Source organism: Leiobunum rupestre, chromosome 3, assembly GCF_980474605.1.
Source record: "Leiobunum rupestre chromosome 3, qqLeiRupe1.1.hap1, whole genome shotgun sequence".
Classification (NCBI taxonomy): Eukaryota; Metazoa; Arthropoda; class Arachnida; order Opiliones; family Sclerosomatidae; genus Leiobunum; species Leiobunum rupestre.
This window is the reverse complement of record NC_143386.1, coordinates 14,642,942-14,665,598: the sequence shown is the minus strand read 5'-3', so window position 1 is coordinate 14,665,598 and position 22,657 is coordinate 14,642,942. Positions and strand designations below refer to the sequence as shown.

The window sequence follows — 22,657 nt, the reverse complement described above, 5'->3', positions numbered from 1 at the left end:
GATTAGGAGGCTCCACGACGGCCTAAAGCTATAATTGCGTGTTTTAGTACGTCTATGGGTTCTTAGTATAACGTGGCATATCCTTACATTTGGTGTGATACACATATTTTAATTTAACACCTCATTATAAATGTCTTTTTTATTTTATTTTTTCAAATTGCTTTTTAGATAGTTATGTTTCAGAGTAGATGGCGCAATTAGCGGTTGTAAATAAAGCCCGTGTATCCGTTCAAACAATTGAGTGGTCGGACATTTACGTGGAATGGAGTCTGCAATGGAATGAGTTGAAATCGAACAGACGTTTCACACAAAAAATTTATATTATGAAATGTAATCGCAGCCAGCTCCTGATATTCGAAAATTAACAGACGAGTTTTAAAAAAAATCTAGATAAAAAGAGTCGCTGAGCACTTATGTCCACGATTCTGGCTGGCGTTCTGTTGCCGTAGATAGAGAGGGGAGCCCGTAATGGGGAAATACCCGTTTTTATTCCAGGGTACCGAGTTTTCTTGTTCCTAGCTACTCTGTCGGGTTTCCTTGTGATTTTTAGTAGACTTGGAAATAGCTGGAGTTCTGGGGCCCTTAAAGTAAATCATTCGAACGATGGTTGCGGGCCACCAGGGCCGCCAAAATTCATTGATAAATCTTTTTGAAACATTTTACGGAAATTTGAGGAAAATAATAACGGTGGTTTCCTACCTTAGACGACGAAAGCTAAATCTAGCGTTATTGAGTAATTTCCCCCCAATTTTACCTCCCCTCTGCCTGGGCCAGTGGCCCTCAATAAAAAAAAGCTAAAGGAGTCGGGGAATCTAGACATAGACTACGGTTACATGGGGCTCTGAACGTCGACGTAAGGGAACGTCGACGTTCCGAAAAGGGGAGCCCAGCGGTTACATGATCGCATAGAAATCTCATAGGTAACTAGAATGCTGCCGCCTACGGCCGAGCTTGACGCCAGTTCGCCTTGAACCTTCAGCCAATGAGAGGCCGTAGAGTGGTTCCGCCAAGGAGGATAATAATCCTCCTTGGTTCCGTTACTATAGCGGGAGATAGGTGACGTCATTCTCTCCGGTGACATTAAATTCTTGGCAGAACCGCTCTTTGAGCTCTGATTGGCTGAGATCTGGCGTCGTCTGCCACGGCGTTCGGGCCATTTGCCAGTTACACGGCAGCATTCTAGTTACCTATGAGATTTCTATGCATGATCGTCGTTTCAAAAAATACTACGGATGTTTCCCTACAAAACAGGGTATTTTGGCGCTTCTTAAAAATATGCTTTACTTGCGATTATAAATTGCAATTTGTAGTTAGTAAATTGTTTCGAAATATTTAAAATTATTTATAAATTCATAGGAAATAAAATTAAGTATATAAATTAATAGAAAATAAAATTAAGTTTATAAATTAATAGTAAATAAAATTAAGTATATAAATAGTAAATAATATAAAAAAACTCAAATTAAAACTAATTTATTTCACTACAGTCGGATATGTGGTAGAAAATCCCTACAGGCCAAGGAAACGTCGTCGTCGTAAAGAGGTTACATGCAGCGCCGAACGTCGACGTAAGGCGTTAAATCGACGGTTCGAGGTAGTTTTCGTTAAGTCGACGTATCTCTCCGAACGTCGACGTTTGTGCGGTTACATGAGAAAAATAAACGTCGACGTTTCGTTACGTCGACGCTCCGAGCTCCATGTAACCGTAGTCATAGCCTTAACAGCTCTGAGAGTCCAAATTGGGAAGTCGCGGGAAATATATACAAAAACCAAATAAACAGAAGTCAATTACAAAGGCTATAGGGGACTTGAGGGCACATTAAGTTTTAAGCGAATTTTAAGTTTAGCTTTAAAAAGATGAATAGCCCTCAAGGAAACAATTTCCTAGGGAAGAGCATTCCAATGAGGAATAACTCTGCAAAAAAATGAATTTTTAAGGGTTTCCTTGTTGGCGGTCCTAAGAAAAAGAACGCACGAAGCTTATAATAAATCAATTAAAATGGAGTTCCAAATGTTTTGATACAATAAACAGAAATCTAACCACAAATTTCATATGCCACAATCACTATCTTTGGTATAATCGATGTTACAGTCCCGTTTTGAGACAATTTGGGGCTGCGTTGCTTATAACCACACTGTTTTACAAAGATAAGGAAGTTTCGTAAAATATATTTATTGTTTAACAATACCCATCTGCTGGCCAGAGACACAGCCATAAATTTCATTTCAATCAAACCCCAAAGACAATTATGGAATCCATTCCAGCAAACAAAATCACAACAATCAGTGGCCCCGCTAGTGGTAGCTAGGAGCAACAAACACAAGGAAAACGCAGCTAGCCTTTAAACACGCTAACAAAGGTTTGTGTACGAATTTCATTGGACGAGCGTCACGAGCCTTTACGCTGAACGTTTTACGGGCGGGGGGGGGGAGAGACAATTTCCGAATTTTCCCCTTCCGACGGCAGCAGGCGCTAAAGCGTCTAGCCAATGAAAAATGTACACAAGAAAATCCACGACTTTTGACGGGTTGCGTTCTCCTTGTGTGGGGTGTTGTGTTTGTTGCTCCTAGGTGGTAGGCACAAGTAGGCACGGGCCTTCTATGAGGTACCCCTCGCATTGATTAAATCGTTTGTAAATTGGTCAATGACATAAATTACAGTAATTTTAAACCATATTTTCTATTTGGGTTATATAGTTTAGGTTAAAGCTCACTAAATAAAGTGTAAGTTGTCTAAATCTAATACTCTACAAAGGCTCTCTGACGACTTTATCATTTGGCTATTTTGATATAACTATCTTTTCCATTTATAGATGGCACCACGCTCTCCACTAAAGTCGCTTTTTTAATTTTTTCGAAGAATCCGATAGATTCATGGCCATCTCTAATAACAGGGGCCTTTCATAATACATGTGGCAATGATAGAGCCGACAATTGCTTTAAAAACATAGACAGTAAAATTAAAAATAAAAGAGATAAACATGTTTACTGGCATGACCCGGAGGACTTTTCACTTCAAGTCCCCGAAACTGATCAAGACTCTCTTCAAAACCTTTATCCTTCCACTACTGGACTTCGCGTCACCAATTTGGTCCCAGCATTTCAAGAAGGACATTACCCTCATAAACAAATCGTTAAATAGGCTCACTAAGCTTGTCCCTCAGCTGCGTGATGTCTCGGCTGACGATCGCCTACAGTTCCTTTCCATTCCCACGCTACAAGAAAGACATCAAGCAAATGACCTAACCGAACTATTCTCGATTGTGTCAGGCTCCAGTTTCCTTCATGAAAGAGAATTTTTCGAGCGCCCACATTTGACTTCCACCCGCGGACACAACAAAAAACTATTCCTACCTCGCGTTAACACTTCACACCGCCAGTGCCATTTTACACACCGCACCCTCTCCATTTGGAATTCCCTCCCTCACGACTTAGTGTCTCTACCCTCAAAACATTCCTTCGCCCGTACCCTACGCTCCTATCTTACCCCCTCCTGTGCTTAACGTTTTACTGTATTCATATTGTTTTTTTAATATATCTCTGTAACCCAAACTTTTTGAGTGCGTATAAGCAGCCAGTGGCAGCTTTGGTGCGTAAATAAAGAAGAAGAAGATATCGGCCAATCAATTGCTGGTTCTATAGTGACGTAATGTATAAAGTAATTTTTTATTATAGTATAAAATAAAATAAATTTTCGAAGAACAAACCCGTGAACTAAGGATAATAATAAACTTGTATTTCTATTTAAAAATTGTTGAGACATTCATAAAAAATACTAGTTCATTTTTATCCTTAGTTCACGTGTTTGTTCTTCGTAGATTTATTTTGTCCTATATATTTTAATCCTGAAAATTATTTAGTATGGATCTTTAAAATTAATTGTTATTAAAAACTCAAGCTAGATGCCACACGTTACCGGCAGTAGCCACTCTTTGAGTCCTGATTGGTTGATATTGATCGATCGTCTGTTTGGCTAATTCTCAGTTACGTCGCAGCATTCTAGGTACCTTTGAGATTTCTATGGTATTGTCCCACATGCTACTATCGCAAAAAAAGGGTTGTGTTTTAAGGCGCGCTATGTGTAATGTTAATATTTTCGTTATTTGGAACTGGGATGCATAATGGTGTTATTTTTATTTGATACGGTAGAAATTTGGATAAGTTGGGATCAGCATTTTCAGTGAAATATAGAAAATTGGAATTTATATTTTAAATTCATTTAAAATTATAATAAAATGGGAAAAAATTGCCTTTATGGCCCATGTAAATCGAAGGAGAACCGAAAAACCAAAAGCGTAAACGGGGCACCAGGAGTTTTTTTTATTAAATTTCCTTCTCCTAAAACTGACTCTGAGAAGTGCCAAAAATGGGTTTTAGCGTGTGGCCGGAAGAATTTTTCTATGGCCAATATCAATAAATGGAGCTACATTTGTTCAAAGCATTTCCATGGGTTTCAAGGGCCAACCCCTGATTACCCAGATCCAATTCCACTGTTGGATATTTTGACTCCCAACATGTTTAACACACCAACGTTAACAAATGACAGCTGTAATGAAACACCAACAGTTTCAACCCAAAGTACTAATAGAAAACCTTGTAAGAATGGATACATACCATTTCGTCGCAAAGAACTGATTGTAGAAAATTACAATAATATTCAGGCTAAAAGGCTGGAGGTAAGATGTGTAATAGTTTATGTACTTAAGTTTTCACTTGTAGTTAACAGATTTTCTATTGCTTAAAGGTGCCAGTTCATAATGCGAGCAATTGCGTGAAAACTGCCAATCTATTTCCCCCCTCTGGTTGGGCTATGGAAGTATCAGAGGAGAGTGCCACTTTTTCTAAACATCGAAATGATTTTAAAGTGATTGTGTGTAGATTTGATTTGGAAACAAATGTGAAATTTTCCATTAATATTCTCGGTGACATGTTTTCTCCAGAAAAGATATGTCCAAACATTGATATTAAATGCAATAATGATATTATGAAACTCTTAAGTAAGATTGACCAGTTTAACTTGTGCCCAGGAAATATGGATGAAGATTTAGTTGAATCTTACGGAAAAAATGCTACTGATTATAAAACTTGCAGAAAAAAGGGCTATTACAATGAAAAACTTAAATCCATTCACAGTGTCCGATGCAGGCGCTTCCTCAGGTTTAATAGAACCCAAAAACGTTGTCCGGAATGTTCTGTCTACAGAGGAACCTTAAGAAAAATTAGACTTTCAACTGCAGCCAAAAAACTTGAAGAAACTAATGCTGTTAAATGTTCTAAGAAAGTAATAGAAATAAAAAAAGGCAAAGTTAGGACTTTCAAAACTTAAAAAGGACAGTTCATTTACTTGCAAAACAAAATTGATTATGCCAAACTTCCAACTATGTTATTGTTGTTTCCGGAATTGATTTTATGAAGTTATAAGAATTAATTAAATGGTTTGGAGAATAGAATGTGTTACACTTATTATGTTACTTGAAGGGTAACGCAAGTCGTGGTGCCAGGGGGGATGAATGTACCATATCTTATAGATAAAAACTGCATCTTCGCATGCACCTCTGGTGGAATAGAAATGTCAGGAGGTACTGAGGGCAAGAGAAAGCCTGGATTTGAGTTAGAGGGGTATTAAAGGGGGATTGGAGCATGCACAGATACGATTCTCACCAGCATCATTGACAGTAAAAAGTTCATTTTTGTAACAGCTGAAACGCTAAAACTTCCATCTCTGGAATGGGACCAGATAAGCATATTCTATTATAATTTTAATCGCATTTGCAATATTTTGTTTGTCAACATAAAAAGCAGTTGAACCTTGGATTAAGAATGCTTGCTGGATATAGAGTAGTATCACCTTGTAGCTTTGGCCATTGCCGCCATTTTAGGCGCGTTTTTTTCTCTATAGGAAAGAGCATGGGTAACGTTGCGTTAAGTAGCACTGATACTACTCTATAGCACTGCCATGTTTTTTCTCATAGTTCACAGTGAAACCCAAACATAGCAACAGCTTTTTACAGTCACAAAACTAAAAACACATTTCTAACAAAGAGCTTGCACTAATCTCTTTCCACCTGCTAACTTTTTATCAGTTTTTAGTTTTTCCCTTTAATGCCTTGACTAAAGCGGCAGTGCTATATCCAGTAAGCCTAATCCAAGGTTGACTCAAGGTTACCCCCTTTCAGTATGACTGCACAGCAGATGGGTAGGATTTTGTTTGAATAATACCACCAGGCGTATATCTCTTCTGAAAGTATTAATTTCCGTAAATAAAGCCAACATTATTCATGAACTTAAAACATGCATATACTCAGGCTCATTCATTTCTAAAAACCTGTTTCGGAAGAGTAAATGTTATTTGTAAAACAATAGATAACCTATTTTATGTAATTTTTCATCATTGGAAGGGGTAATACAATTAATGACCCAAGATGTGGATTACACATCTGTTGTTTCCCAGAAAGTTTGCTCCCATTCAAGCCTAGAAGTATGTTTTCATTTTAATGGTCAAGATGAATACTCTCATAAGAGATGTATTACAATCTTCTGTAACTATCTACAAACCGTAGTTGTGTTCAAAATTTTATTTAAATGGTTTACTACGTCTACAGCGACGTTGAACATAGACTGACACTTATTTACCAAAAATGTTTTGCGAACTTCTTTACTTCATTGTAAAATGGAGTGTGCTATATCAAATTTTCTATGCATTTTTATAGCATTTAAAGTTAAAATAGCATGTTTTCTGTACGGTGCTATAGCTGACTTTGTGCTTGGTTTAAAGGACATCGCACTTCTTCTACGGGATTTGGCTTTCGACATATTTTTTTCAAATTGAAACATGTTGTTAAGCTGGATCAAAGGAGCAAAATTGTCCATTGCCAATTTTCCCTAGCTCCTATAGTTTGTCCAGCATCAGCGGTCAAAAGTGGACAAAACTTAGTATAGTCTATTTGTTAAAAGACGTCAGCGCCCATCGGTTAGCGTTCTACGTTCGCGCGTCGCTAGTCCGGGCTCACTATAAATTTTTCTTGCCAAAAATTTTTACACCTCTACTTCATTATTCATTATTTCATTTCTCGCAAATTATTATTCGATGAATTTTCGTACGTGGAATAATTTATTGTTCAATATTTTATGAGCAATAATAAAGAAAACATAACAAAAAATAAATTCTTAAGAAATCAGAATATATATGATTAACCGTTTGGTTGAATACCCCATTCAACACTCGCTGATAGGAGTCACACCACAACATATCAAACACTTATTTATCGATTTTAGTCACGCAGTCGCCTAAAGTCACGGTCAAACGACATTAAAAACTCAATTTTTAATTATTTATTTACCGAGTTCGTTCATCATGCGATCAAAGATAATCAGAGAGTAACTAAATCCGACGCTCAGTCTGTTTTGGGAAGCACCGCGAATCTTGGCAAGAAAACTCTATTGATAGTGAGCCCGGACTAGCGAAGGTAGAACGCTAATCGATCGGCCGTGACTTCTTTTAACAAATAGACTTTACTAAGTTTTGTAGACTTTTGACCGCTGATACTGGACAAACTATAGGAGCTAGGCAAAAATGGCAACGAACAATTTTGCTCCTTTGATCAAGTTAAACAACATGTTTCAATTTCAGAAAAATCTGTCGAAAGCCAAATCCCATAGAAGTGCGATGTGCTTTTGCTCAGAATTCCGCTGCCTACTAACCAGTTTTATTTCACTGTGTGTAAGCAGTCTGCTTAGTCAAAATTATTCCCATATAACACATGAAAATTTCAGCTTAGAAACAAATTCAAAATTTGTCTGCTATTTTAGTAACCAGGCATTAAAGCCAGGGTTGGCATAGAACCAGCCATACCAGTTATAGCCACGTGGTTAAATCCAGATTTGATTGGCTCTTTTAAAAATAAAATTACAATATGAATATTTTAGTAAATTAATAGTTTTAATTTGGAAATTTAGTTTTATTTTTTGTTTCATATTTAGAATCTGGTTTACTTTTACCAGTTTTTCGGTGGGTTTAGTTCCAAAGTTCGCTGCCTCGGTGCGTCATACACAAAAACTAGGGGGAATTTCCCGAGGAAATCGAAATAATTCAGTTATTTTATATAGTTATTTCGCTTTATTTGTTTAGTTTAACGACAATAACTGCAGACAATTTCTACTTACATAAGTAAAAGGTAGTTTATATTTTAGTTATAACCGAAAAAAACCACTGGTCGGGATTTTTTCAAAAAAAGCCGGCTTTTTTCCAACCCCATTGAAAGCAGAGGGCTTGAAGCCTATAGCAATTTATAAAAATTGTCTTTTAGCTATAAAATGTATTATAAACAACATACTACCCTACAGAAATGTGGGAGAAAACATAATAAAATTGTTAGACATTTTATACACAAAACTAACTTTGCAAGTGACTAGCAATTTTCAAACTTTCATATTTTGTAGTACAGTCATTTTAACCTCATTTGCATTTTTAACATTTTTCGATTAGCACAGACCAAATTGTAACCAAATATATGCTAACAGCTTCTGGATAGAAAAAGTGCAATAACCTCTACAAAAATGTTTACCTCGGGTCTCCTATCAGTTTTGACGAAAAATCTATTTTAAAGGGCAAGTAATGTAATATTGGTTTTTATCTGCCCTATGCAGACTCTCCCAAAATGAAGAATAAGTGGGTACTTCCCTAGCCATGCCCAAGTTAGAGAGAAAATGTCAGTACCCAGTTTTGTGGGAAACAAAATCTACCACCGATAATCTTCATTCTGCATATAAATGTGACTTTTTGTTCGTTCCAGAGATGTGTAGATTATTATCCAAATTATGTGAAATTAGAATTTTATTCATTGGATCAAAAACTTTTTTGTTATTCAGTATGACTGCTTTTTATCCCTTCCCATCTATTTTCTGTGCTGATAATAAGTTTTACTTGCAATTTGAAACCAAAAAAACATTCCTCCCCACTAGGATTCTTGATGATTAATTTAACATCTCCAATTCCTAATGCTTTTGCTTCAATGGCATTATAATCTCTTTATAATTCATGAACCACGTACGCGTTGCATGTCCACACCCTACAGCCGTCTTACACTGTGCAGTTATACTCTTGCACAAATTGTCTACAGCCAATGATATAAGTGATTATATTTTATCCACTCTAGATTCTGTCCAAAATCAGTGCCATCAACAAAACCCCATAAACCAAAATCAAGAAACAGCCACAATAATACCAACTTTCCACTGATTATAATCCTCATCATCCTGATGTATAATTACTTGAATCCATAAAATTATCCTTTGAACTCTTAAGTCTCATGACTCACCAACCACACTTTGCTTCCACATCAGAAACTACCTTTGTATTTTAGTCGGATCGCTTAAATTAGCGTCAAGAAATAATATTGAGGGAATAAATAAATGGTTACCGCTAAAATGTCTTCAAACTACTTTACAGATTCAAGAGTAATAAATATCCTGATAGTAGCTTCTCTCAAAACTAAAATTACTTTTGATATTGCTAAAATCAGTTTATAAAACATTCTTTTAATTATAATACATGTTTCGAATGTGAAATAAAAAGAGTCAAATTTAAAATTTATGAAATTGAAGTTAAAACTCCATGTTCAGCCATATCTGAAAAAAATAAAAAAAATCAGAAAGGTACAATTGCTACAAATCCTAAAAATTTGCATTCAACTGAAAATGAGAGCTCCCTAGAAGCAAAACTTGGGCAAAAGCTCTGCAGAGGTTATTCTATTATTTTGTATGAAATCAAATGCCCAGTTCTGTAGATGAATTAAGGGATTTATACATGCAGATATTTAAATTATTTTCTCGAACAGTAAGAACTAATTTCTTACAGCAAGTGGCAGCTGTAATGTAGTGTCTCAATGGCTTAGCTGACAGACCTAGTGTAATTGGTATTTCCAAAAATATCCGTCATTAACCGGGCCAGCTACGTCACTGTAAAGTCATATTCCATAATCTAGCTCTCGTGTTACATATTTCGCGTCTCATGATCGAGGCTAAGCTAAATTATACTAAACATCTTTTCGATTAAACTAGAAATAAAGGTCTGTAAATTTTATTATTTTACATATGATTATTGTAGTATGTTGTAACTATTTTTTAAAGAATTAAAAGAGATTGTCTTTGCCAGATAAAATGAGAAATCACATGTGCTTCTCATTGGCTGATAATATTAAAATTTTGTGCTGTTTCCAAGATAAGGGCTGATACTTTAGGGGTCTTTAAATGTTTTGAACAAATGAAACTTGTTCTCATTTTTAAATTAGAAAAATAATAGGCTAAATGTAACATTAAAGTGAAATTGGAGAATATTTCAGTACATGAGCTTAAATTTGAGACCTTAAAAATCATTTTCCTATATTAACTAAAACTAAAAAAAAATAGTGTAGATAGAAACCAGATAATTAGTAAGAAAAGAACTTGAAATTAGGGCTACATGGCCTGAGAATACAATTCGCTAAGAGCGAGAATGAGGAAGTAAACATACAAAACTATCGTTCAACATCATACCACTTGAAGAGGACATTCAGCACTTCTTTTAAATATTCATTTATAGTAAGTTCATAACCTTTCTGCAAAGGCAACCTGCACATTGGACACTGATACAGCTCATTTTCAAATGAGCGCTTTAAACAACTCTGAAAAAATATAATTAACTTTAAAATAATATTTATATTAACAATAATATTGGCCAGTTGAAAAAACTATATAAAGCATTGTTAAATAATAATAATAAACATGCAAATTTGAAGTGGGTCATTCCACGGAGGTTCGAACACAGAGGGAACCATGGGTTTTCCGATTTTAATCAAGTTTTACACACGGTAAATTGTGGCTAATTGAGGGCCAATTGTGAAATTTTAGCCTAATATAATGAGTGGTTCCGAAATGATAGACTTTTGAAATCTCGTCTCTAGGATAATTCATAGCGTTGATTTCTAAAATGCTAACAAAAATATTGTATCTGCAACAGTTATTTAAAAAAATCGAACATTTTTCAAAATATTTAGTGCATGCGGGGTCAACATTGAAGCTAAGTACTGAAAAAGGGCATACTCCGATGCTTATGTTTCCTAAGCTTTCATATGATGTACAATATGGTTGTGATATCGGGGCGTTAAGACCCAAAAACAAAACAAACATTTTCATGAAAAACACGTTTTTAAGAAAAAAAACACCAGATTTTTATTCAGCTCTGATAAATTTTATTTAGATAGAAATATAATCTGTGCATTGGCTATGCGAATTTTAGGAATTTTCAACTTGGTTTACTTCCGTAAGTTCCGTTGATATGAAGACAAATTAAAAAACCATTTATATATCTAATTTAACGAAGATAGATGGTGAATTTTGTCTCCCGTATTATATCGGTACTTGTTCACCCAGATGCGAGTTTTATTACGTGTTGTTTAGTACATCTATTTTCTAAATTGTTAATAGTATGGAAGTAGAAAACCCATTAGAAATGTGTTCCGTTGGAAAATTTATTCAAGAAGAATGCCACAAACTAAGCCATTCTAAAACCCAAGGAATAACAGATCTGGGCACCTTCAACGATGAAACTTAGTCATTTATTGTGGCTCGATCTGGTGTTACCATCAAGAAGAAATTATACAATCTACCCTATTTTAAGTTTTATGGGAAAACTACATTACAAAATCACTATGTAAAGATCTAAAAAAAAGCTATTGAACGTTTCATAGTATTAATTTTGATATATTTAAAAGGTCATGTTTCTAAGAAGGTCAAAAATTAATTTAAATTATCCTTATACTTAATATCTTTAAAACTAATTAAGATATGAAGAAAATTTGAAAAACAATGGATAGACAATGTTGTCAAACGTAAATAATTTAAGTTTCAAGATTCTCAGAATAATACATTGCGCATAAAACTTAAAATGCTGTTCATTTCAATTAAAGTTTGTCAAGTTATATTTAAATTACGATACTTTATTTGAAATTTATTTTTAGGAAATCCATAAAGAAGAACCCATGGAATTCAACCAAATATAAACTTTATATTTTACGTTAATTTTAAACAATTTGGGTCAAGACCCAGTTTATATTAGCCTTAATGACTGAGTTTCATCGTCAAAGGTGCTCAGATCTGTTATTCCTTGGGTTTTACAAAGGCTTAGTTTGTGGCATTCTTCTTGAATAAATTTTCCAATGGAACACATTTTTAATGGGTTTTCTACTTCCATAATATTAACAATTTAGAAAATAGATGTACTAAACAACACGTAATGAAACAAATCCGTGGGAACAAGTAACATAACTAGCAGACGAAATAAATATATAAGAGGTCAAGAAATAAGTAGTAATATTTTTACTTTGTTAAATTAGATATATAAATTGTTTTTAATTTGTCTTCATCTCAACGGAAGTCAACCAAGTTGAAATTTCCTAAAATTCGCAGAGCGAATGCACAGATTATATTTTAATCTAAATAAAATTTATCCGAGCTGAATAAAAATTAAGATTTTTTTCTTAAAAACGTGTTTTTCATGAAAATAATATTTGTTTTGTTTTTAGGTCTTAACACCCTGATATCACAAACATATTGCATATCATATGAAAGCTTAGACTTATGGCTATCATCATATGTAACATAATTACTCATAAGTATGCCACTAGCTCTATTTCTTCACTAACGGTTTGTTTCACAGATATTGCTTCATCCGTACCCTACATAATATTTGATGTCATATAAATTTCAATAAAGCTACATTGGGCTGACTAAAATTCCGACGCAACAAATTCCTTCTCAATTTAGAGGTTTTCCATTGGCTTAAATAAATATGTTACTAGCCAATAGTGTGACTCCCAATATTACTAGGATGAATAAAAAGGTTAAAATCTAACATAGTCCACCTTTTTACTGGTTCGTGGTGAAACAAACCGTTAGTGAAGATTTTTGAATGGAATAAAGGTACAGTAGCATAATTATGAGTAATTATGTTACATATGCTATCATAATATAGATAAAACATTAGAACCCGAGTATGCCCTTTTTCAATTCTTGGCGTCAAAGTTGACCCCCCCCATGCATTAAATTTTTACAAACGTTCGATTTTTTGAACAACCGTTGCAGATACAATATTTTTGTTAGCGTTTTAGAAATCAACGCTATGAACTCTCCTAGAGACGAGATTTGCATGATATTAGCCTTGGTCGCAAAACTGTTATTCACCATAACGTTTAGGGGCACGACTTTTGCACAAACGAAACCTTAAAACAGGGTGTATTTCCAAAAGTCTATAATTTTGGAACCACTCATTATATTAGGCTAAAATTTCACAATTGGCACTCAATTAGCCACAATTTACCGTGTGTAAAATTTGATTAAAATCGGACGACCCATGGTTCCCTGTGTTCAAACCTCCGTGGAATGACCCAAGTGCTACTTGAATCTAACAATGCATTTACAAGAATAACCTTTAAAAACAAATGATTTACCTTGCAAAAATTGTGAGCACAGTCCAGCGTAACTGGGTGTACAACAATATCTTGACAAACCACACACTTAAATTCTTCAGAAACTTTGTCCAAAAATTTCTATAAAACAAGCATTTTTTAGTTTTTAATTAGTCATTAGATATTTCCACATTCCAATAAAGAAAAATTTATTAAAAGATGTTCCCCTACACGAAGAAAATCTGCTTAAAATATTTTGTAGCAAAATCAGTTAACAACTTATTAAACTGCCGAGACCATTTCGATTACTTATACAATTCATGCATGTATTTGAATTTAGATATTTACAGGGCTGTGCGATTAGTAGTTTTCGGCAATCGAGTAATAATGAAGTTGGGTAGAGTACTTGATTAAGGGGAAACTCTTATTCGAGTCGAGTAACTAAAAAAAAACCTCGAGGAATATTTCTACCGAGTCGGGTTATCAAGTACTTGATTAGGTGCTGGTTTTATTCAAGAAATTAAATTTAAAAGGAGTGTTAAGTAGCTTTCAATGCAGAAATATATTCCTTTAATTTAAATGAACCATAGTTTCCACAACTTTGTAGGTACAGTTTATTGCACCCCAAAAAGTTGTAAAACCCCTCTTTGAGCTCTTAAGCAATGAGGATAGAAAAAACAAATACTAGAGTTTTGAGAGTAGCTTATTCGATCGGGTACACTAATATGCTATTCTCCATTTAGTTATTCAAGGTCAAGTTAAAGTACTCAACCTCAAAAAATGCTTTATTTTCAGCAAATTATCATGATAACAGATCAAAAGAAAAGAGTTGGTGCATATCTAGTTTTCAGTGATACTATAAAATATATATCCCAAATATTTTCATAATTACATAAAATTTTCTACCGGAGGTACCATTTTCCCATGTTTTTTGTCTATATAAGGTGAGTATTATAATTATCATTTAAATTTTATCATGATGCGCTCCCACTATCTGCTTTTGAGCTTAGGAAATATAGTGCCATCTGCCTTAATATCCTTCAACTAAATATGTGGAGAAATAGCATACAACTTTTTAATTATTACGTTTTCCTGTTTAACTTTCAGCTGTTGTGAAGAGAGAATTTTGATAAATATTTTTTTCAACACTTTCTTTTAACAAAATTATGATTAATTGTGAAGTCATTGAAGTAGTTATTTTCCAATTTAAGACCCAAATGCATTTTGGTTCATATTTATCCTTTTATATCATCCTTAAAAAATAATGTTGGATAAAAATTGTGACAATAACTGTTTAAGCTAGGAGCAACAAACACAGCACCCCACACAAGGACAACGCAACCTGTCAAAAGTAGTCTATTTTCTGGTGTACAATTTTCATTAGCGCCTACTGCCGTTGGAAGGGGAAAATTTGGAAATTGTCTTCCCCCTTTCCATAAATCTGCAGCGTAATTTGTGTTTGAAGGCTAGCTGAGTTCTCATTGTGTGGGGTGCTGTGTTTGTTGCTCCTAGGACAGTTAAGTTTTTTTGAGAAACTGTTTTTATTGGGTTAAAAAAATGTAGCTATGAGACTTTTAGAAAATAGATTTACTAAGCAATGTATTTTTAGTCTGTTTAAGACATAAATCCCCCATGAATCAAACACAAACTACTTTTTTGTTATGGTGTCCATACGAACCCTGATACTAACCCCAGCAGCTTGTCAAATCCTGTTAGTAAGATTATCCATTACTTACCATTCTACCATCTTTCAGAGTATCCAGACATCTATCCCAAATTTTTTTATTTTGTTCATCTTCAACTAATACAGCGTAGCAAATCTGTGGAAGTTCATAGGCCTTTGTTACATTGCTGTCACCTAAAAAATATATAAATTGATGACTTAGTAGAAAAGTTTGAATGACACATCCTGTTGACAACATTTTGAAATACATGGCTGTTCAAATTATGCAGGTTAGAGTGACTAAACATAATGTAAAGCACTTCAACCAGAGATCCAACCTAAAACTTAGAGACGTCAGAAACCTCATAGGTTTCCAGCTGATGGATACCAAGATGCTCGAACCTCTGAGCAGAGTAGTTAACAAATTCACAATACATGAGGCAGTCTCCTCAGTGACCCTACAGCCCCTGAAAATAGGATCATCACTGATATCAACCTATTCAGAGGGCAGCAGCCAGTGAGAAGGCCAGTAATCAGCCTAATACTAAGTCTAGACAGTAATTCCCTAGCCCTGCTCCCTAAAGGGCCAGGTTTGGGCTCTTTGGTCTGCCTTTGACTAAACGTAGATTCTGTTCAAATGCAGAGCTAAAACTGTTTATTTTCATTTTTCCCCTCCCAAACAAACATGTGCCTACTGGAAAGTCATCAATGCTTAAAATATTTCCATTATATCGTACCATTAGTATCTTCCTTTTTCTTTTTAGGCTTGGGTAAAATTGGAGATGCATTTCTTCGCTTTTTTGCAGTAATTGGTTCCATATCAAAGTCCTCAACTTGTATACCATCCACTACCTTAAAAAATTTGTGAATGGTTAGTTATACTTTCTCTATTGCCTTAGAACAAAAAGGGACCACAGACTCAAATGTTAAACAGATTACCAAATGGCTATGTACACACAAAAACATCCTTTGATACCTACTTGCAGAGCTAAAATGCTGCAAGGAGTGCAAGCGAATTAAATTTCTAGTTTAAATTAATTTAAAACATTTTAATATAAAGTTCCTCATTCAATAATTAAAGGAGCTATATTAGTGAGACTCAACTATCAAATTTAACAATTGGTTGCTAGCAGACGAGAGATCTCCTATTTTGATAGTATTTCATTTCAATAACAAAAATCATAACAGTGATCATACTTAAAGGGATAATGAAAAACCTATATATTATCGATTCCTACTCCTAAAAGAAGTACAAAAATGATACTCATGTTACGAGATAATTTAAACTCAATTTTTAATTTTTTTGAAGACGGGCCTTCGCCATAGCGCACGCTCTCTACATGTATTTCGAAAATTCTCCTCTAACACGAGGACGGTCAATGGGAAGAGATTTTGGCGCAATGCTACTTCTGCCAATGAGTACGGGGAGCCATCCTAAAAGCTGCTGCAGCTTTCTAAGCCTAGCTAGTATGTTATTTGCTAAAACCTTACCCCTCGAACTTTCCTTCAAAATTGTTTATAAGAAAATGAAAAAATTATTTTAGAATTTAGACCTTGACTTCTATTCAAAGCGAAGTTTATACTTCGCGAAGCTTGGCATAGAGAAACAAGATTTATAAGTTCAGATAAATGGGAGTATCTCGTATTAAAGTTTTAAATATTCGTCTTTTGGCTGCCAATGAGTCATTTAAATCAGTCAAAATATCTAGGTATTATTTTTAAGTTGCAGAATTAGATATTGGTGTTTAACTACTCAATGAAAAATTTTAATTCATATTTTGGTCTTAAAAATGTGGAATTTTAAAAATTATTATGTAGTGCCACGCAAATTTTTTAAATCAATTGGCTAATTCGTAATCCAGCAACTATTATATTTAGAAAACAGCAGGATCTTTCTGAAAAATGGTCAATGCTTTTTTTCAAAATATCTTTGGAATGATAAATCTACTGTGGAATTACCTTTTGCAAAAATACTTGGTGCAAGGTAAAATTATGGATTTTAAATAAGTAAACATCTACACATGGTAATTTATAATTTGCTTGTTTTCCTAAACACTGCAGAAGCAATCATTCAACACTAAATTTTTCAACGGTATTATTGCACCAATATATAATAAATAATTACAATGTTGAGATGAACCATAAATATCATGTTCAAATTTTAGGGCTGTGCAAGTGTGGTTTTAGGCAATTGCGTAGGGTACTGAATATCTTAAATTTTTTTGTCAAGCGAGTCTGGTTTTATTTTTGTCGAGTAATCAAGAAGTAACGAAAAACAGCACCCTCCAAATACTAAATTAACAAAGTAGTTTTATTATGAAATGTCAGTACTAGACTACTAGTCTACATCAGTAAAAATATTAAAGTGATGCATACGAATAAACGATTTAAAACTACTAAATTGACATCTAAACTAGTTAATCATATATACATAATTATTTCTGAGTGCAGCTAAGCAACCAACAAAAAGAACCTCATGAGATCTAGTTGACATACAGGTTTGCCAGATCATTTTAAGCTAGTTGTAAATGTGGTCACGTGACTAAATGTAACGTTCGTTAATTGGTCAATACATATACTACATGTTAATAATTGTTAAAGCTAATTTAATATACTTTTAACACTCCCCCTCTTTGACATATTTTAGCATTTTAAACTTAACATTTCAATACAATTAACGGAATTAATTTTACCTAATACTTTTATAAAAATATCTGCGATATTATACTTTGATGGGACGAAATTTATGTCAAACACTCTTTCAGATAGCTTATCTCGCACGAAATGATACCGTACATCAATGTTTTGATTTTTGATTTTCTATGGCATTATTTACAAAACATATTGCCGATTCATTATCACAATATAGCATTGGTTTCATTAGCTTAATATTAATATGTTGTAGTTCTTCGATTATTGGGCATAACCACAAAATTTCTTTTACCACCTCCGATAACGCAGCATACTCGGCCTCCATGGTCGAAAGAGCCTGACTTTTGCTTGACCGATTGCCAAGAAAATGGAGCCGAGCCAATTAATGCCACATATCCTGAATTTGATTTTTGAGTATCTCGGTCAGACGCCCAGTCACTATCACTATAGATCCGAAGTTCTGGTTGTTGTTGTTTTTCATAAATCAATCCATGTGCTGCTGTTGACAATAAGTACCGCATTAACTGGCAAAGTCTTTGCCAGTGGACAAGTCCAGGATTACTGCTAAATTGGGATAGAGTTATGACAGAGAATAATATGTCTGGCCGAGTTCTCTGAGCAACTAAGAGTAGGGACCCAATTAGTGATTTATATGGTATATTCCGCATTCTTTCCTTTTGTCATTAGTTGTATGTTAACACGATTCCTGTACACATTGGCAAACTAACGGTATCGTCTTGACTAATGTTGAACTTCTTTCCTATCTGTTTCATTGGTGCATCTTTAATTTGCTATCGGTTGTAATTTCAAACTGTACTAAGAGTATTTTTCTAATAGGACCTAAGACCTTTATATCGTATTTCCGAGATTGCTGCTCAGAAATTTCATCCAAAATCTCCTCTCTCTTCGCTAGGACAGCCAAGTCGTCGACATAGACCAACACAATGGCTTGGTAAGGAATATAGTACACACAATTTGTTCCCAATAATTTCTTGAAACCCAGCTCGATGAACGCTTTATCTAACTGTAAGTCCCAAAGTTGGCGCCAAGCCAATAGTGACTAAAGCGCCCCCTATAACCTTAGTATAAAGGAGGGAGTAAAGCAGTAGCACGGGGCAGAACGTGGGCAGTTGCAGTGGGGAGTCCCCTTGAGTAGTTAGGTGCTCCCTCCTTGAAGAATCACCTTCAGACCATAGGATCTCTTGTTCGAGTATATTAAAAGTAATGCTAATTATTTCTAGTGGAATTTATTTATTTTACGGATACCCAGTGGTAGATATTTAGTCCCTTACATAACTCCATATAAAAATGGTGACCACTTTGCTGTAATCCATAAAGCGATTTCAGTAACTTCAAGCAATGTGTACTAGTATTAACCTCCTCATAGCCTGGTATTTGGTTCATGTATGTTTATGTCCAGCTGCCCATATAAATAGGCGTTTTATACGTCTATGTGACAGTGAGCCCATCCAAAAACCATCACGAAAAGGGAAATGAAAAACCGAATCAGGGTAAAGTTAACGACAGGTGGAAATGTTGCGTTGTAATCAACACCTTTGATTTAACTGAATGCCTGTGCCACTATTCTGGCCTTGTAGTGCAATATCTTGCCCTGGTGGTCCTTTTTAATGGTATAAACCCATCGACAGCCTACGATGTTCCTTCCCTTAGGTCTCTCAACGACTTCTATTACCCTACTCTCGTGTAACGTATTTATTTCTTCGTCCATCGCTAACTTCCATTCCCTCTCTTGGGTTGATTTTACTGCTTGCTCATAAGTCTTTGGTATGATAATTTCTCAAATTTCTGGAAAACATCATTCTTGTTCGTCATTGTATATAACCAGATACGACGGCTATGATCATCTACGAATGTGACGTAGTAACGTGCTCCACCTAATGACATGACTCGAGCTGCCCCCCCCCCCCCATCTGAATGTAAAAATATTCTTACTCTGTATCACTCCAATATTTTGGTGCGCTGACTTTGTACTCTTGCTTAGCTGACATGGTATACAGTTCGCCAATTCACCCGCCAATAAACCCAGGCCATTTACCATCTGGTGCGTAGACATATACTTCAGATCAGTTTGATTAACATGGCCTAGTCGTTGATGCCATACATCTATTTCTTTGGAACTCACTTCATCACCTACGTATAGTAACCTAAGCCTAATGGTGCCGAAAACCGCTCTCCAAACTCAAGGATAAGACAAACCAAAGTGTCAAAGTGAAGCTCAAAACCAAAACTTAACTCTAGTCCAACGAGGAATTACAAAATCCCGCAGATGCACTATGGAATGATTGTTGAATGTACTTTCTCTCAAGGTCAGGGAAAGGGGGTTAAACGCTTTTTACAGTTCAATCATAGTTTCACTCCCATTCCTTTTCCCTCTCTTTCAGTAACAAACCTATTGTAATATAGTAATATCGGAGCGCGTAAAGTTGAAATTATTGTGGTGGAAACCCAAAATACTAAAATACTCGTTGAATGGTCAAGTACCCGAACATGATTGGAAAAATAAAACAAAACGGCTTTTTCTAGTATTCGAGTATGTCAATTTTTAATACTCAATGATCTAAGAGTATTGCATTTTTCTTAATCGAGTTAAGAGTTCGGGTACCCGCCCTAAAAATGTCGGACACTATGATAAAGTACTTGCACAGCCATATCAAATTTCCCCTAACAACAAAGCGGACAACGAAAAATTTCACCAGCGTGTGCTTCAATTATGTTGGTAGAAGTTTTGAGATAAAAGACTTTTTTTGCTTAATCTTCAAGCATGAGGGTGATTGGGAGAAACACTAAAGATTATCTCAACATCGTCATTCTCCTCAAGTTGAACCAAACACTTGACTCCATTTAATGATGCTAGTTGTAAAAATAATTAATTTTTATATTTCCTAGGGAAATAACTATAGTGCGCATTCGATGAATGCTTTCGCTGTTTCATCAGAGTACAATGAAAACTGCCTCAGGCCTTCGAAAGTATTATATATATTTTAGGGGAGAAGTAAGCTATAAAATTATGGTAAAATTAATGGAGAATATATTAATACCAACCTCCATTACAAGCCCCAACTCTTCAATCCTCCTTTTACCATCATCAGTCCATGGAGCAGGGATTGAGTCATCTCTCCGTAATAAATAGCGCCAAACAATAAATCCAGACATACCCGTCTCAGGCCAGTACTTGACAACCTAAGGAAATCCAACTAGTGATATTGTACTTTCTACATGCCATTATAACAGTTTAAAAATTTCATTAAACTAAAAAGTGAGAAATTTCTAATTTATTGTTCAAGAAAATATTCTAACCTTGTAAATTCCATCATATCGAAAACCTTTCGGAGGACAGTATGTGGAATGTTTACGGCCTTTGAAACCTCGCACAACCCTGATTGGTTTGCCTTTTGTCCAATTTTTGGCCTCTGCGCCATCCTTATAATTCAAAGGTACAGCACAATTTCGTGCAAGCGCTCTACAAGGATAGTATTATATAACACTGTAATAACAAACTATTACAGAAATAGTGAGAAATAACCTATTCATTTTTGTAAGTGACTGGTCGAAAGATTGGGCAGCTGTTCTTTTATTACCCTTCAGATCACGTCCTCCACTACCAGTATAAAAAAATTCATCACCATTGTCCTAGATTTGAAAAAGAAAAAAATCAAACAGAAACCAACAACTAACGTATTTTATTCATAATACATCCAGGAACACGCATGTAAAAACTTAAAACCATGCACACAAAGCCTAATACATTTTTATTACTTTAACTCACAGCGACTAAAATCTCACCTAGTAGAATCCATACTGAACGTAAATCAAATAAAACTATTCTTTTAATAATTTTATTCGTCAGGTTGCAACGGATGCCCTAATGTATAAAACCTAACTTACCCTAGGCATAGTGGCTTTTGCCACTAGGACAGCCTGACACTCCTATTCCTACAGTATTATTTATTATTTTAGTTATCACCACTCCAGAGAGATGGCGCCAGAGAGGCGAGAGCCGCCTTAACACCCAGGGGGGCTACTCTATATAAGCTCTAGTCCGAGCCGGCAAGGGGGCGTATATTTTTTTGGCTTCTTGACTCAACGGTCAGTCGGCAGCCCGCCGGAGTAGCTCGCCAGATGTTCCATGGCAGCACTGTTCCTTTTTTGTAAGGTTTATTTTTTGCCGTGGTAGTTTTCCCTGCCACTAGTTATCGCAAGCCTGATCTCAACAGCAATTAAAATGGCTCTCTCCTCTCTGGTAATGTTAATTGTTAATTTTGTCACTGATTTTCGCTTTGTAATAAGCATCCGTTGATAGTTTAAGATAAGCTAGTTCCTCTTTGTAATTCTTTTCGGCCCCCAAATAAAGACTTTATTTATTGAAATAAGGTAATTTTATTTCGATCGAAGCCGATTCGGTTTTCCCTTGACTGAACATCGGTTACAAGGTAAAGGAAGCTATACACTTACAAGGAGACATCCCGAAGTGTAACCCACCAATATTCAAACTCGGGGGATTGGTAGACCTTCATGTAACTTGAATCCTAAAGGGAATTTATTCAATGGGCAACCGTTTTGCCATGGCAACGAAAAATGTTTTTGACAACAAATTTAAATTTTCCCATTGAACATAACATGGGATTCTGAACGATTACTAGGGCCCCCCTGTGAAAAATTTTAACAAATTTCAAAATTTCGAAAATGACAACAATAGATATAAATTAACAAAACAAACCATCAAAACTGATCAAATTTTGATCAATTTGAGGTCAAAATCCCCCGAGTTTGAACAAAATCGGTGGGTTACACTTCGGGATGTCTCCTTGTTATTGTGCGCAGACAAGCAAAAGTCAAGGATATACGTGACATATACAAATAAGGCTATTTTGACAATGGG

At 35.1% G+C, this 22,657-nt stretch overlaps 2 protein-coding genes across 4 annotated transcripts in view; one reads left to right on the top strand and one right to left on the bottom strand.

Annotated features, from left to right (window-relative positions):
• The first annotated feature begins 4,158 nt into the window (after nt 1-4,158).
• Nucleotides 4,159-5,438, top strand: LOC149949548 (uncharacterized). 2 transcript variants are annotated; one of them, XM_090169258.1, is made up of 3 exons: nt 4,159-4,676; nt 4,745-4,870; nt 5,134-5,438. In XM_090169258.1, the coding sequence occupies exons 1-3, from the start codon at nt 4,236-4,238 to the stop codon at nt 5,161-5,163; spliced, it is 597 nt and encodes a 198-aa protein (XP_090025384.1). In that variant the 5' UTR covers nt 4,159-4,235; the 3' UTR covers nt 5,164-5,438. The 2 variants fall into 2 exon arrangements, with proteins under 2 accessions (XP_090025384.1, XP_090025383.1); XM_090169257.1 differs by having other exon boundaries at nt 4,745-5,438.
• A 4,083-nt stretch (nt 5,439-9,521) lies between these two features.
• Nucleotides 9,522-22,657, bottom strand: part of LOC149949547 (E3 ubiquitin-protein ligase UHRF1-like) — a 30,231-nt gene continuing 17,095 nt past the window's right edge. Inside the window, exons 11-18 of one of the 2 annotated variants that reach the window (XM_090167851.1) lie at nt 21,302-21,408; nt 21,076-21,238; nt 20,821-20,958; nt 15,843-15,957; nt 15,179-15,300; nt 13,485-13,583; nt 10,498-10,661; nt 9,522-9,615 (exon numbers count right to left, since the gene is read on the bottom strand). In XM_090167851.1, coding sequence (XP_090023977.1) covers nt 10,515-10,661; nt 13,485-13,583; nt 15,179-15,300; nt 15,843-15,957; nt 20,821-20,958; nt 21,076-21,238; nt 21,302-21,408 — 891 coding nt within the window. In that variant the 3' untranslated portion in view covers nt 9,522-9,615; nt 10,498-10,514. Of the gene's footprint in view, nt 9,628-10,497; nt 10,662-13,484; nt 13,584-15,178; nt 15,301-15,842; nt 15,958-20,820; nt 20,959-21,075; nt 21,239-21,301; nt 21,409-22,657 lie in introns of both variants that reach the window. The other variant, XM_090167852.1, reaches the window with a different exon arrangement.

Excerpts from the sequence above, each read along its gene's own strand:
- LOC149949548 (XM_090169257.1), top strand. The coding sequence starts at position 4,236 with ATGGGAAAAAATTGCCTTTATGGCCCATGTAAATCGAAGGAGAACCGA. Across the intron at positions 4,677-4,744 it reads TTCAGGCTAAAAGGCTGGAG|GTGCCAGTTCATAATGCGAG; the intron begins GTAAGATGTGTA and ends TATTGCTTAAAG.